Source organism: Sciurus carolinensis, chromosome 18 (assembly GCF_902686445.1).
Source record: "Sciurus carolinensis chromosome 18, mSciCar1.2, whole genome shotgun sequence".
In the NCBI taxonomy this organism is placed as follows: Eukaryota; Metazoa; Chordata; class Mammalia; order Rodentia; family Sciuridae; genus Sciurus; species Sciurus carolinensis.
In genome coordinates, this window is record NC_062230.1 from 143,920 (window position 1) to 158,806 (window position 14,887).

Genomic DNA, 14,887 nt, shown 5'->3' on the forward strand with positions numbered 1-14,887 from the left:
CCACTACCCATCTCATATTCTTTTTGCCCTCAACAAGCACCTCATCTGGATGTGGTTCTTCACTTGACATGGTGACCTAAAACTTTCTTCCTGTAGGGTGTGGGCCATTAGAAGTCCTGGTTGCTTTGGTTTTCCACTGACCAACCGCAGGATGTGGTAAACTGTACTGAGGGATGCCCTAAGGAACCTCCTGTTTTAGATACACCCTTGCTTACCTCCCTTGTGGAGCATCAGTCCAGTTTGCCTCAGTGAGGATACGCACCCTAGCCAGCACAGTACCTCTTTTCTTTGTCCATTGCTTTAGAGGCATGGGGCTCAAAGTGGCTAAGTGGCAGTCTTAATTTCCAGTTGAGATGGATAATTACCATATCTCCTGGTAGAATCATTCCTCCCTTTGGAACTAAGATCTCTAGTCAAAGAATGAGGTCATGGGGACAGGTGGCAAAAATTTCGCCAGTGGGCCACTAGGAGTCACTACCATTTCTACCCCTTGATTCCTGAACTACTGCATCCTATGGGAGCCCTACACATGATCATGGCCTAGATTTGAGTGGTGGAAATGGGGAGAAGGAAAAGTAGTCAGAGGCGATTTCACTAAGAAGTAAAAGTGAAAACACTCAGGGAGCATTTGGATATGGGGAACTGAGGCGAAGGGAGGAGCCAAGGGTGGAAAGTGTTTAGTTCTCCCCTAATACAACACAATGTGATCTTGAACTGGTCATTTAACCCACTTAATCATCTTTGCACTGGTTTCATAATAACTGCTCTATCAACCTCAAAGGATTCTTTTGTTTTGTTTTTGTTTTCTAGTTTGTAAGTAATAAGGTCATTTTTATTTATTTTGTTATGTGGTGTTGAGAATCGAACCCAGTGCTTCACATGTGCTAGGCAAGTGCTTTACCACTGAGCCACAACCCCAGCCCAGTAATAAGGTCATCTTATACAGGGCCAGTGAATGAATTTATAATGTAATTAAACCAGTTCCATTTTCTACTTATGATGAATTCTGTCATTTAAATCAACAGTAACACACTATTTTGTTGTAGTTTTGTTTTTTTGCAGTGCTAGTGATTGTACCCAGGGCCTTGCACATGATAGGGAAGTACTTTTATCACTGAGCTAAGCTCCCAGCCCCAATACACTACTTTTCAGTCTTTCATATTTATCACATTCTTTGATCCAAAGGGTTACAATTTCTAGAAGATCAGGAATAATTTTGTAGTTGATAGAGAATATCCTAGGAGGAATTCTGTAAATTAATATTAAAGAGCCAGGGAAATTTCTTATTTCTCAGTAAATACAATGAGAATTTAAGTAACCTTTTTCTTCCAAATGCGACTACATGTGAAGTTACTAGGAGAGGTTCATAGTTGATCACATTGCTACATAAATGCAGAAGTAGCAATTCGCTGAGTGCTTTCTATACCTGGCACAAGATAAAGCATGCTACAGAATCAATCTCACTTGTTTTTCTCCAAGATGTTACCTATACCTACTTTATAGATCAGAAAATTAAAAAGTGAAGTATGCTGGAAAAATAAAGAAATAGAATTCAAACTCAAACTGATCCTAGAATTCTTTTTACTCTAGTACACTGCCACATTAGGATTACTGCCTTAAATTTTTATTTTTCCTTGGAATCTACCCTGAATAAAATGGCTGAACACCTGTTGCAACTTCAGTCATGGACTGAAATGGATCTGTTCTCACAAGGTAGCTTAACTTTTTAGTTGAAAACTTCTAAAAGGCATTCTAAAACTCTGTATTCGGGGGCGGGCAGGGCAGCACAGAGTACTGGGATTGAACCCAGGGGTGCTTTTACCACTGAGTTATAGCCCTGACCCTTCCCCATTTCCTATTTTTTTTTTTAGACAAGGTCTCACAATGTTGCTCAGGCTGACCTAGAACTTGAGGTCCTCCTGTCTCAGCCTTCCCAATCGCTAGAATTACCCACCTGAGACACCACACTCAGTTTAAAATTCTCCATTTGTTAAAAATGTCAATATATAAGAAACAGTCCTTGCTCCTGTATTTTGCATCATGTAATGAAAATAACCAATTTAACCATAAACTTAATTTGATTGACAGTTTGACAACTGAGACTAGAATGATATAAAACACATAGTAAATGAACTTTTAAAACTCCAGAGAGCAGGTCTTTCCACCTCCCCCTTTCTCTACTTGTTAGCAGACGCCTGAAATTCCACATTCTTCATCTCCATTCACCAGCTAAGTCTGTCCTTCTGTGCATCTTCACCAGTTGATGAAGAGATGTTGGGCTGGGGAGATAGCTGAATTGGTAGAGTGCTCACCTCGCAAATACTAAGGCCCTGAGTTCAATCCCCACCACTGCAAAAAAAAAAGAAAAAAAAATGTCTGCAAAACCAATCACTAGCCTCCTACTTTGCAGCATTATTTCTCAAACTTACATAGATGCTTTTGTTATTCTAATCACAAACTCACCTAAAAGCATCACATACTGGTATATTCCTGCAGCCTATATAGCAGACGACTGGGAACAACTTAAGCCCCAGAAGAGTGGCTAATTTATGTGAGCTTGTCCCCCAACCCCCACCCTGGTTTTGGGGATCCAACCCAGACGCCCATTACCACTGAACTACATCTCCAGGGCCCCCCAACCCCCTTTTTTTTCCCCCGAGACACAATGTTGCCCACGCTGTCCTAGAAGTTGAGATCCTCCTGCCTCAGTCTTCTAAACCAGTGGGAGTACAGGCGCGCACGACCACACCCAGCTATTTGTCATTCTTGCAAAGACCACCACACTGTTACTGAGGACTTCTCTTGTAGGGTAAATGATTATATCCATTCGTATATTTATAAATTCGTAAAGCATCTGAGCAATTCAGCGATTATTTAAAGGTAAGTGCTTGTTTCCAGCAAGCTGAACTGGAGGAGGAAGACACGCTTAGGTTTCCTCATAGGCCCTTTGGCACCTTTTAAATTTGAACATTACTGAGTTCGCCAGGCACGTGGGGGTGGGCAGCACTGGAGGCTAGTAAACAACCGGGGTGTTCTTTGGAAATTTAACTTTAAAAGGAGGCTTTTCAAAGGCTCCGCGGCATCGCCTTTGGTTTTCTGGTTTGTCGCAGGGTGGTCCCGCAGCGCCCGAGCCCGGCGCTCGCTCCTCCGCCCGGGCAGCTGGGCAGCGCTCCGCCTCGATTCCCTTTCTTCACCTCCCAGCGGCGCCTAGCCCGGGCCCGAGACTGGCGGCGCCCCCAGCCCGGGGTGGGAAACGCGCCAGGCGCGGGGAGGAGGCGCGCCCGCCTCCCAGAGGTCGGGCCGCGCCTGCAGGCCCCGCCCTGCCTACGTCCTCAGGTCCCGGGTCCACTCCCACAACGGCCCGGGCGCCGGGGACCTGCTGCCCGCCTGCGCAATGGCGCCCGACCGGTGCTCGAGGGCGGGACCGCAGGAGCCGAGCGATCGCGACCAATGAGCGCACGCCTACCGGTCCCTGGACCAATGGCGGCGGTGCGTGGTACGTTGGGGGCGGGACCACGGGCGGACGGCGGCGGCGGCGCGTGCGCACGCTGGGGGCGGGCCCGGCGCGCCCGACTTTTCCAGAAACCGCTGAAAGCGCCGCCCGGCCACGCGCTGCCGGCTCCGCGTTCTCTGCGCGCCTGTCTTCCTTTCGCCGGGCAGCTATGGCGGCCGTGAAGACGCTGAACCCCAAGGCCGAGGTGGCCCGCGCGCAGGCGGCGCTGGCGGTGAACATCAGCGCGGCCCGCGGGCTGCAGGACGTGCTGCGGACCAACCTGGGGCCCAAGGGCACCATGAAGATGTAAGGCGGGCGCATGGGGTCGCGTTCCCGAGGGCGTGCCGCCCTCTCCCGCCTCCGCCCGGCCTGGGAGGACAGAGCTGCCCTCAGCCCGGCTGGAGGGCCGGCGGGGTGGGGCCGGGGCTGGGGGCTGGCAGGGGAGCCCGGCGGCTCCGTGGAAGGCGCGCTGACCTGGCGTTTCTGCCCCTGAACAGGCTGGTGTCGGGCGCCGGGGACATCAAGCTCACCAAGGACGGCAACGTGCTGCTGCACGAAATGGTGAGCTGCCGCGCCCGTCAGGGTGGTCGTCGTCTGCCCCAGCCCGTTCGCCTTGCAGGACAGGAGAAGCAAAGCTGAGCGGTGTGGTCGGGTGACGGCCCGGGCTGTGCAGGCGGGGCCCTGAGGCTGAATCCCTCCTCTTGCCACTTGCAGTCTGGGTTAAAGGATTGTAGTCGTTCATTGTTATCCGAGAAGTTAGGGGCGATTGACAACAATCAGACGGGCAGAACACAGCACGATGGTCTTCTTTAAATAAAAATCCCTTCGACTGGGTTGCTGAGTGCTGGTCTAGCATGCGCGGGGCTTGGGTTCCGTCCCCAGCACCATAAAAAAGTTAAACGGGGATTCCTTTGATACAGCTCATTCCTCCACCTTGAACTGCAGGGGAAAGAAAACTGTTTCCTTCGTTTAACGTTTTAGAGCCCGGTGAGAGGCACGGTGGTGCACACCTGTATTCCCACAGACTTGGCGGGTTGGGGCAGGAAGCCTGCCTGGGCATTTTTAGGGAGCCACTGTCTCAAAATGTTTCTTCACTTCTGTACTTCCAAAACCTAGCGGTTCATATAGATGTCTCGCCTCTTTTGTTTTGAGAATAGGGTGTAGAGTTTTGGTAGTGATATGCCATTGCCATCCATGTCCACGTTTTTAAGTATTTCCAGTGAGGACTAAACTAGGAGTTGCAGTTTTTATTTTTTTTTTTTTAATTTTATCTTATTTAACTTTACGAAATCTTGTTACTTTTATAAGCACAGGATTATGAAAATTGCTTACAGAAAGCAAAGCCTTAATTTAAGTTTGATGTCAGAAAAGCCGTATCTTTGACTTTTTATTGGTGTTTATTGTAAAATATGACAAATACAAAACAGCATATTAAACTTATAGTTAATAGTAATAATTAACAAAGGGAACACAGGAAGCACCACCTCAACTAAGAAACTGCCACCTCAGAAGTCCCCTTTGCCCACACTTCTTTAATTGCCAAACGTTCATTTTTCTTTTCTTTGAAAAATTATAAACGAACAGAAAAGTTGAGAAAACAACACTCTGCCCTTTGGAAGGTTTTTTGTTTTGTTTCTGTTTTTTTTTTACATTTTGCTTAACTGTTCCCCTTTGAATCATTTGGAAGTGGATCACAGATATGGCATCTCATTTCTGAAATGTTTTTTTATTTGGGTGCTGGGAGTTGAGCCCATTGTCCATCCTAAGAATGTACTCCCCCATTAAGCTATAGTTCCGGCCCCTAAAATGCTCTTAATGGATCCAGTGTTCTCCCACATGGTCAAAATACCATTATTGTACCTATTTGCAGCTTTTTTTCTTTCTTTCTTTTTTTTTTTTTTTTTTTTTTTTTGGTATTGGGGATGCTTAACCATATTTTATTTAGAGACACAATCTCGCTAAGTTGAGCAGGGCCTTGCTAAGTTGCTGAGGCTGGCTTTGAACTCCCAACCCTGCCTCAGCCTCCCAAGCTACTAAGATCACAGGTGTTCACCACCATGCCTGGCATTGATGCAGCTGAACATAGAGTCTGTATTTGTTTCACATTTGTCCCCTCAGTTGTCTTTCCTGGGTGGTTGCTGCTGTTCCCAAGGTGCAGTGAAAAATCTGTAATCTGACATAGGCCTATTGCTGTGGGGCTGCTTAGCATTTCTGCCAAAGCTTGGCAGCAAGTTTAGATGAGGCAGTCTGCAAGATTGTGTATGTGGGGGAACTGGAAATTGAACCTAGGGTTGCTCTACCACTGAGCTACATCCCCAGCCTGCTTTTATTTTATTTTGAGCTGGGATTACAGGTGTGTGACCACCAAGCCCAGCTGATAGTCTACAAGAGTCTTTAAAGGCCTAGATTCTTCCATCAGCCAGGTGCTGTAGCACATGCCTGGAGTCCCAGGAACTCAGGAGACTGAGGCAGGAGGATCACAAGTTCAAGACCATGTCTCAAAACAAAAAGGTCTGGGAGTGTAATTCCAGTGATGGCGTGTCCCTGGGTTCAATCCCCACTACAGAAAAAAAAAAAAAAAAAAAAATCTCTCCAAAGATAGAAAAGGCTGGGAGCTGTTCCAGGTTAAAGGATAGTAGAGAAAAACCAAAGGTAGTGCAGGAGCTTTGATTTCTCAATCTCACAAAGATTGAGAATTTGTGGAGTGACTTCAGAGGCATGGCGATTTTCCTTTTTCCAAAACCTTTCCTCACAGTGACTCCTTGGAAAAGCTTTGCTAAGAGCTTTTAAGTTTTTTGAGTAATTTTGTTTTTCCATTTTCAGCAAATTCAGCACCCAACAGCCTCCTTGATAGCAAAAGTAGCAACAGCCCAGGATGACATCACTGGTGATGGCACTACCTCCAACGTCCTCATCATTGGAGAGCTGCTCAAACAGGCAGACCTCTACATTTCTGAGGTACGCATGATTCTTATTTCTGTGGTATTGAATGTGGTGTGTAAGAAGTGTCTGGCCTTGGCAAATTGATATGTTGACAGTAGCTGAGACCACGTGGCATGTAAAGATCAGGAGGTTTAAATCTGAGAACCTGGGTCTTTATCCTGGTGTAACACAAATTTGTGATTATGGATATGTTGTGAAATATCTAGGCCTGTAACAAATTATTTGAGATGTAGAGGTCTGAACTAGCCATAGTTTCAAGGAAAAGGTCAACTAAATGTTAACATTTGAGTAGGAACACTTCTACAGCCTTTTTACTCCTGAGTACTTCCAAGTTTAAAGCAAACCTCAGTGAGTACTAATCCACTTTCAGAATTCCCTGTGAAGAGAGAGAGAGAGAGAGAGAGAGCAGATGTTTAGTCTGCATTTATTTTGATTGTTAAATGATGTAAATTAATTTCAGATCACTTGTAGAAAGGATAAAATATTCCTACTAGCTGGGCATGGTGTGGTGCACAACTGTAATCCCAGCCATGTGGGATGCTGAGGCAGGAGGATTTCAAGTTTGAAGCCTGCATTGGCAATTTAGCAAGACCTTGTCTCAAAAATAAAAAAGGACTAAGGATGTAGCTCAGTGGTAGAACACTTGCCTAGCATGCTTGAGACCCTGGATTCTATCCCCTGTATGGGGGTGTGTTTGGGGGGGGGTTCCTAATGACAACAGATTTTTAGGAACCACTTCTGGGTTTGGTGTTACTCCTGGTGGTTTGCACAGCGAACACCCAAGTGTGCTTTATAGTTCCCTTGGCTTTGATGCTGTGCTAGAGCATTGTCTGTTCTTTTCCTCTGCATTGAAAGGTGTATGTTGTTCTTTCAAATGTATTCAGAAAGTCAGCACATCATACTTCTTTGGTCACATTAAAAGGTATGAGTGATCCCAAATAACCCTTCAAAAATTACCTGAACTTCCGTGAACAATTGCATCTAATCAAAGATGCCAGGGTTAGTGGTAGTTTTTTAATTGTGTGTTTATTATAGGGTCTTCATCCTAGAATAATCACTGAAGGTTTTGAAGCTGCAAAGGAAAAGGCCCTTCAGTTTTTGGAACAAATCAAAGTAAGCAGAGAGATGGACAGGGAAACACTTATAGATGTGGCCAGAACATCTCTTCGTACGAAAGTTCATGCTGAACTTGCAGATGTCCTGACAGAGGTATGTGTTAAGTTTAGTGTGTGCAGTATAGTACACATGGAAAATACCTTAGAGTAGGTGCATCAGTGTTCTTAGCAATTCCAATTAGAAGGTGCTCTCTCAAATCTTCAGTGTCCTACCATGTGAAGTAAGTAGGTTCATTTTTGTCCAGGCAGTGATACCTAATCTGTTTCTTTGAAACATGAAGTGAGAAAATACAAAGAACAACTCAACCTTACCAGGTTATAAAAAATACAACTGGAGCTTTCATTAAAATATTGAGAAAACACTCTTTTGAAAGGAATATAAAATGGAGGCTTCATTATTAGAAAGCTCCTAATTAATCAGTATTTTTAAACATGCTGCATATTTCTGGGCCATGTGATGACTTAATACTGTGTCAGTGTGTAATAGTCAAATCAGGGTAAATTAGCATTTATTTCCTTGGGTATTGACCTTTTCATGTTGGGAACCTTCAAACTCCTAGTTCTTCATGTAATTGTTGTAAACATAGTTATTAGTATTTTCATTTGAATTAAGATTTTAGAACTGTAAATGACTTGAGTCTTTTATTTCTAGTGTATTCTCCTTGTAGAAAAAGATCTTTCTATTCCCCTTACTTTTAGAAAAAGATGAGAGATTTTAAAGTAAAGAAGCTTAAAACTTCTGAAGAACAACTTCAGTGTCTTCACCTTTACAAGTTGGATTTTATATAACAGTTGTACTCCTGTTGTAGGCTGTAGTGGACTCCATTTTGGCCATTAAAAAAAAAGATGAGCCTATTGACCTATTCATGGTTGAGATCATGGAGATGAAACATAAATCGGAAACAGACACAAGGTAGGTGGTAGGTGTGTGTGTGTGTGTGTGTGTGTGTGTGTGTGTGTGTGTGTGCTGGGACTGAACCTCGTGCATACTGAGCAGCCGCGCTAGCACTGAGCCACTCTCTGACCCTGAAATACTAAGTGTGTTTAGAAATTAGGTGTCACAAAAACATATTGAGTAGATTTATTTATATCTTTGGATAAACATAATTTATACTGTATAAATTGCTGGGTGTTCCACTTATTCCTAGTGATATTTCCTTTTGAAGACGGGAAGGGTGTGCTGTTTGTAGTCTGAATGGCTCTGAGGAGTGATCTGTGTCTGTGACTTGGCCTGTATTGAAGTGCTTGGGTATGGAGCATAATAGAGAGTGCAGATTTTCTTAAAGACCTAGATTGATGGCATTTCCTTGAAGGCTGGCCACCAGAGTGTGATGTCTGCCGTTTGAGACTACCTGTAGAATTTTCCATAAAAGATGGTGTAACTTTTGTTGGAATAGCCTGTCTTGTGTTCTCTAATATTGCTTTTTCACAATTGACCATCCCTAGGTCTCACCAAAACGTCTTGTTCAGATAATTCAAGAGATAAATGTATGCTAGTGGTGTGAAAATTGTCATGTAATCTTTTGAGTGTTTCAGTTTTGTCACTGAAAGAGTCCTGTTTTGGAAATCAGCAACAATATGAATTCTTGTGTTTTCACAGCTTAATCAGAGGGCTTGTTTTGGACCATGGGGCCCGCCACCCTGACATGAAGAAGAGAGTGGAAAACGCCTACATCCTTACGTGCAATGTGTCTCTGGAATATGAGAAAACGTGAGTGATGTACCCTTCCAGGCGGGGTGGAGGAGGTTGGTGCTTGGAGCAAGTTCCTTTTGAGATTCCTTTGCCCACTGTAAAGAAGTCATGTCTCATTTTGGTTTGGGAGGCCTAGAGGAAGCTACATCTGGAAATGTCCAGGGGCCAGGATTGGGGCTCAGGGACTTCGTAAGTTTTAAGATGAATTGGATTTCTCTGGCTGCTGTCTTCTCAAAAAGTAAACATTTTCCTTTTTTCTAACAGAGAAGTGAATTCTGGCTTTTTTTACAAGAGTGCAGAAGAGCGAGAGAAACTAGTAAAAGCTGAAAGAAAATTTATTGAAGATAGAGTGAAAAAAATAGTAGAACTGAAAAAGAAAGTCTGTGGTGATTCAGATAAAGGCTTTGTCGTTATTAATCAGAAGGTGAGACTGAAAATCAGTTACAAATGAAAGTCTGTTGTCCGACTTTTTTACTTTTAAGACAATATGCTGGAAATTATTTTTTTATTTTTACAGGGAATTGACCCCTTTTCTTTGGATGCACTTGCAAAAGAAGGCATAGTAGCCCTGCGTAGAGCAAAACGGAGAAATATGGAGAGGTATGAGCAGATTATCTGAGTAATGTGAACTTCACTTAGTTTGCAAGTAAATTGGGGTTATATTCTTTTTTTCCGCTCTTTTCATTTTGGGAGCATCATAAATACCAGCACCTCCTGCGCTAAGGGTGCCTTGCAGTGGTGTTGACTGCTTCGTGCTGTCGAGCAGTCGCCCACCATGGTCCTCCAGGACGTCTCCATCATCCAAGTGGTTGCTTCCAGTTTCCGCTCTCCTCACACCTGGCAACGGCAGTGCTGCTCTCGAGCTCAGTGCTCCTGTATGTGCCGTTGCTATGTTTTTCCTCTGTACGAGGCTTGTTCTGGTGGTTCACTGGGCACAGTCTGCGGGCATACCGGGCCAGAGTCTCGTTCCTTATTCTGCATAGGTGCTGCGTGCTCTGTAATCTGTTAGTGGGCATTTGGATTGCTGCCACCTTCGGCTGTTGGAATAACTGAGCACGAGTGTGTAGTGTTTTACTTTAGACCATGACACACTGCACCTGCTTTGCCTTGTGAAGAGGTTCTGAAGAATTTCTCAAAGAGCACTTTATCCTCATTAGGTTTTCATGTCAACCTTGGCACGATATTGCACACCTGTCAATCCACCTACTGGGGAGGCTAAGGCAGGAAGATTGCAAGTTCAAGGCCACCCTGGGCAACTTACCTAGACCTTCTCTGAAAGTAAAATTTTAAAAGTCTGGGTGTAGCTCAGTGCAGCACTTCACTAGCACATGCAAGGCTCTGAGTTCAATCCCTGATACTGGGGGAGTGGGATTCATATCAGAAGTGGCATACTTGCTGATTAGGAGGTGGGTGGCTTAAATAGATTGGGAGAAGATGCATTTTCAGCTGACTGGTGATGAATGGAAAGGCTTGGGTTGGAGTACTTTCTGAGAATGCAGTTTCAGCATGTGATTCTGGAAAGATCTTCCTGACAATTGTTGGTCTTCTCTGAGCTTACACATTTCACACTTTCCCCTTTCAGGCTGACACTTGCTTGTGGTGGGGTAGCTCTGAATTCTCTTGATGACCTAAATCCTGACTGCTTGGGACATGCAGGACTTGTCTATGAGTATACATTGGTAAGTGTCTTTTCTTCCTAAAGTTAGGACTTGGTTCCTGAGTTCCTCAGTAGAAAAGTTCAGGTTCTGGATCAGATTTTTCTTTGTTTACATACATTTTGTTGTTTATGTTTATAAGCCATTGATACAGAAAAAAAAATTACAGTTTTTACTAAATTTGGCTTTAATGTGACCAGTATAGTCAGTATGATTAATATGTATTCTCTCCATACACTCTTTCCTTGTTCACTCTTTGTACATATTGTTTTTGAAAATCTCTCTTACACTTAGGGAGAAGAGAAGTTTACCTTTATTGAAAAGTGTAACAATCCCCGTTCTGTCACATTATTAGTCAAAGGACCAAATAAGCACACACTCACTCAGATCAAAGATGCAATACGAGATGGCCTGAGGGCAGTCAAAAACGCCATCGACGATGGTAAGTGCTCCTTGCATTTCAGCTGTACTCTGCTAGTCTAAAAGGCATGGCTGAATACTGTGTTCTTTAATCAGTATTTTACACAGCCAGACACCATGCAAAAGTAAAGTCTTCCTTTTACAGTCCTATGGTGGTGTGCTAAGGTTTTTCATAGTATGCCACTAATAAAAGTGAATGCAACACATGGACTAATGCGCGCTCATCAGAGCTGCCGAGTGCCAGCTAACTTGACCTGTCTTGCTTTTAGGTAGTGGGCTGGGTGTGTGGCTGGGTGGTGGGGAGCTTGTCTGGCACGCAAAGGCCTGCTCAGTCCCCAACACTGTGAAGCAGACAGCTGCAGTGCTGTTCTTAAACCATTAGGGAAGCAGTGAGAAGTGAACGGCTTTCGTGAGTGTTTTTCTATGTGTATTTTTTTTTTTCTTGTCATTGGTCCTGCAGTTTTCTCGAGCTTACTAGCATTTCCCCTCTTCCCCACCCACCAGGCTGTGTGGTTCCAGGAGCTGGTGCAGTGGAAGTGGCCATGGCAGAAGCCCTGATTAAATACAAGCCCAGTGTAAAGGGCAGGGCACAACTTGGAGTCCAGGCGTTTGCTGATGCGTTACTCATTATCCCCAAGGTGTGAAAACTTGAACAGTTCACTAAACTACATCAAAACAATTCAGCTGATCAGACTTTTTGATAATGTAGGTTTTCTTCATGTTTTCTTAATGTGGATTTCCAGTGAGCAGGTTGAATCTACTTGACTCTTGCACCCCATTATCTCTCTTTTTTGTTTTTTTACTGGAGATTGAACCCAGTGGTGCTTAACCACTAAGCCACATCCTCAGCCCTTTTTATTTTTTCAGACAGGCTCTTGCTAAGTTGCTGAGAATGGCCTTGAACTTGTGATCCTCCTGCTTCGGCATCCTGCTGAGCCCCTGGAATTATAGGCATGGGCCACCTAACCCTAACCCTAGCTACTACCCCCATCATCTCAAAGCTTTTTGTTCTTCTGGGAGACTTGACTGCACTTGAGGTTTCAGGTGGCAAGACAGAACTATTTAAGAATGTTTGCAGTAAAGGGGTTATGTTTAAGTACAAGCTTGCTTTTTGTTTTAAACTGAAGAATACCATCATTTTCTGTTTTGTACTCATGAAGGGTATACTTCATGGCCAGTGTACTGCTGGGTTTGGGGTGCATTCAAGAGTTAGATAACCTGTGGATCTTCTGCAAAGGGAACATAATGGTTCTGCTGGACATGGTGGCGCACGCCTGTAATCCCAGTGACTTGAGAGACTGAGGCAGAAGGATTTCGAGTTCAAAGCCAGCCTTAGCAAAAGCGTGGTGCTAAGCAACTAAATAAAATAGGGCTGGGGATGTGGCTCAGTGACTGAGTGCCCCTGAGTTCAATCCCTAGTCCCCACCCCCCAAAAGAGAAGTTCTAATGGTTCAGTCTTCATTCATTGTGAGGTTTTGTGGTTTTGTTTCTATTTTTTTAAATTGGAAATAGTGTTCATTTGTTGTAGAATTTACTCACTTCTTAGTTCCTGCTTTTCAAGAATTAAATGTGTTTACTTTAGGTACTTGCTCAAAACTCTGGTTTTGACCTTCAAGAAACATTAGTTAAGATTCAAGCAGAACATTCAGAATCGGGTCAGCTTGTAGGCGTGGACTTGAACACAGGTAAGAGAAGGCATCTCTGTAGGGAGAGAGCAAGACGGGCATATGAGGTAACTCTAGGAGGGTTAGAAAGAGGACAGAGGGTCTTGGCCAGTGGCTCTGCAACTTGATGCCAGTGCTGTTAAGAACTGGACTCTGTTGGGGTAAAACATTGCACAGAGGGGAGTGACCGGATACAGAATCAGGGCATGCAGTGGATGCCTGAGTAACTTCACAGACAGAGTTGTTGGAGATGTTGTTGAGTGGTAGGTAGCATGTGGCTTTTAGGTCGGTGCTGAAAGTTTTTCGTATTAACCCAGTTTTTAAATTAGGAACTGATTAAAAGCATATATTAGGTGATCATATTGTCAAGTGAAAATAGAGTAAATAATGTCAGAAAAGGGGATGAAATCTAGTGAAATGATCTGTCCCTGGCTTTAGTTGTACATAAACTGTACACATAGAAAGGAAAGGCAGATATGTGTGAGACCAACTGTGGATTTATCAATAATTTTAATAGAAATGGTTCCTGGAATGAGCAAAATGGAAGTCTTATTGGACCCAAATTGTAGTTCAAGTGCTATGTTCATGTAGGCAAGTGGGGATGTGTCCAGAAGAACAGAGTGATGACCAGACCCTTGGTGGCCCAGGAGAGCACCCTGTCACTGGAATACATCTCAGCAGAGGTGTTGTGGAGGATTCAGCTCTAGTTACAGAGGAGGGAATGAGTGATGAGCTGGTCAGCACCACATACTGTCTTGATACTTTAAACATCTTCAGTGGCTTTGTTTTCTGTTTTAGAATTGGCAACACTTCATTCATAAGATAGGATAAGTATTCCCGGGGCTTTTTAGACTGTTTGAGATGATGACATACTGTGTTGTGATGATGTGCTATATTTTAAGAAGACTTGTTACCTTTCAGGTGAGCCGATGGTTGCTGCAGAAGTGGGCGTGTGGGATAACTATTGTGTGAAGAAACAGCTGCTTCACTCCTGGTAAGTTTGGGGAAATCAAAATTAAAACAGCTTTCAGGGGGCTGAGCATGTGTTGGCCCTAGGTACAGTCCCCAGCACTGCATGGACAGACAGGATAAGACATGACCAAGACACACGGACGTATTAGGTAGATGGGCAGCTCGCTTGCCTTTCAGGAATCATCATAGTCTTTGTGTGGTTCCTTCTGGGTCCCTCGTCCCCTGAAAGATGTAAGCAAAACTTGACTGTAAGCACGGAGACTCAGCCCTGTGTAGAGGGAGAGAGGACATCAGCTGGACAATGGAATGCAGTCTAGTAGGGAACAGCAGGTTGAGTTAAGGGTTCCTGCCTGAGCTGCCTGATGGTTTCTCTTTCAGCACTGTGATTGCCACCAACATTCTTCTGGTTGATGAGATCATGCGAGCTGGAATGTCCTCTCTAAAAGGCTGAATTGAAGCCTCCCTTTGTCATCTGAATCTTGAAGACTATGGAACGACACTGAAGGATACAGCAGTGGATTTTTGTTCAAGGAATTTTCTTCTCCCATATGAAAAAAAAAAAAAAAAGATTGGGCATATATTGAAATTATGGTGTGAAATTATAATTACAGTATTTTTTTAATTGCACTGAGTGTACATGCATAAAGCAGGTCCTTTTTACCCAGTGAACAGGATGTTTTGTTTTACTTAGTGACATAAAATTACATTAGGTAAGCACGTTATCTGCCTTATTAAATATTCCTTGAAAAACACATTTTAAGGAGTCAATAATTTCTCTCTGGGTTTACCTTAATGAACAGTTTCCTGTTAGACGTTTAAGTTTTATGCTAGTGTGAGATAACTTGATGCTGAGAACATAGCTCAGTGGTACAGTGCTTGCCTAGCACACCTGAGTCTCTGGATTTGTTTCCCAGTACCACAAAAAAAAAACA

At 43.9% G+C, this 14,887-nt stretch overlaps 1 protein-coding gene and 2 non-coding genes across 3 annotated transcripts; all 3 read left to right on the plus strand.

Annotated features, from left to right (window-relative positions):
• The first annotated feature begins 3,563 nt into the window (after window positions 1–3,563).
• On the plus strand, window positions 3,564–14,709 carry Cct6a (chaperonin containing TCP1 subunit 6A). The gene is made up of 14 exons (XM_047534240.1): window positions 3,564–3,799; window positions 3,991–4,054; window positions 6,317–6,451; window positions 7,472–7,645; window positions 8,361–8,464; window positions 9,152–9,262; window positions 9,509–9,668; window positions 9,762–9,844; window positions 10,827–10,923; window positions 11,194–11,341; window positions 11,824–11,957; window positions 12,902–13,004; window positions 13,905–13,977; window positions 14,334–14,709. Exons 1-14 carry the CDS (start codon window positions 3,663–3,665, stop codon window positions 14,404–14,406), a joined length of 1,596 nt encoding a protein of 531 aa, XP_047390196.1. The 5' UTR covers window positions 3,564–3,662; the 3' UTR covers window positions 14,407–14,709.
• Window positions 7,201–7,335, plus strand: LOC124970844 (small nucleolar RNA SNORA22). The gene has a single exon (XR_007106216.1). It is a non-coding gene; the product is annotated as a small nucleolar RNA SNORA22 (small nucleolar RNA).
• On the plus strand, window positions 11,386–11,523 carry LOC124970839 (small nucleolar RNA SNORA15). Its single transcript, XR_007106212.1, has one exon. It is a non-coding gene; the product is annotated as a small nucleolar RNA SNORA15 (small nucleolar RNA).
• Window positions 14,710–14,887: the final 178 nt, after the last annotated feature.

Coding starts and splice junctions, on each gene's coding strand:
- Cct6a (XM_047534240.1), top strand. CDS start 3,663: ATGGCGGCCGTGAAGACGCTGAACCCCAAGGCCGAGGTGGCCCGCGCG. Junction 9,263..9,508: donor TCTCTGGAATATGAGAAAAC/GTGAGTGATGTA, acceptor TTTTTCTAACAG/AGAAGTGAATTCTGGCTTTT. Junction 11,342..11,823: donor CAAAAACGCCATCGACGATG/GTAAGTGCTCCT, acceptor CCCACCCACCAG/GCTGTGTGGTTCCAGGAGCT.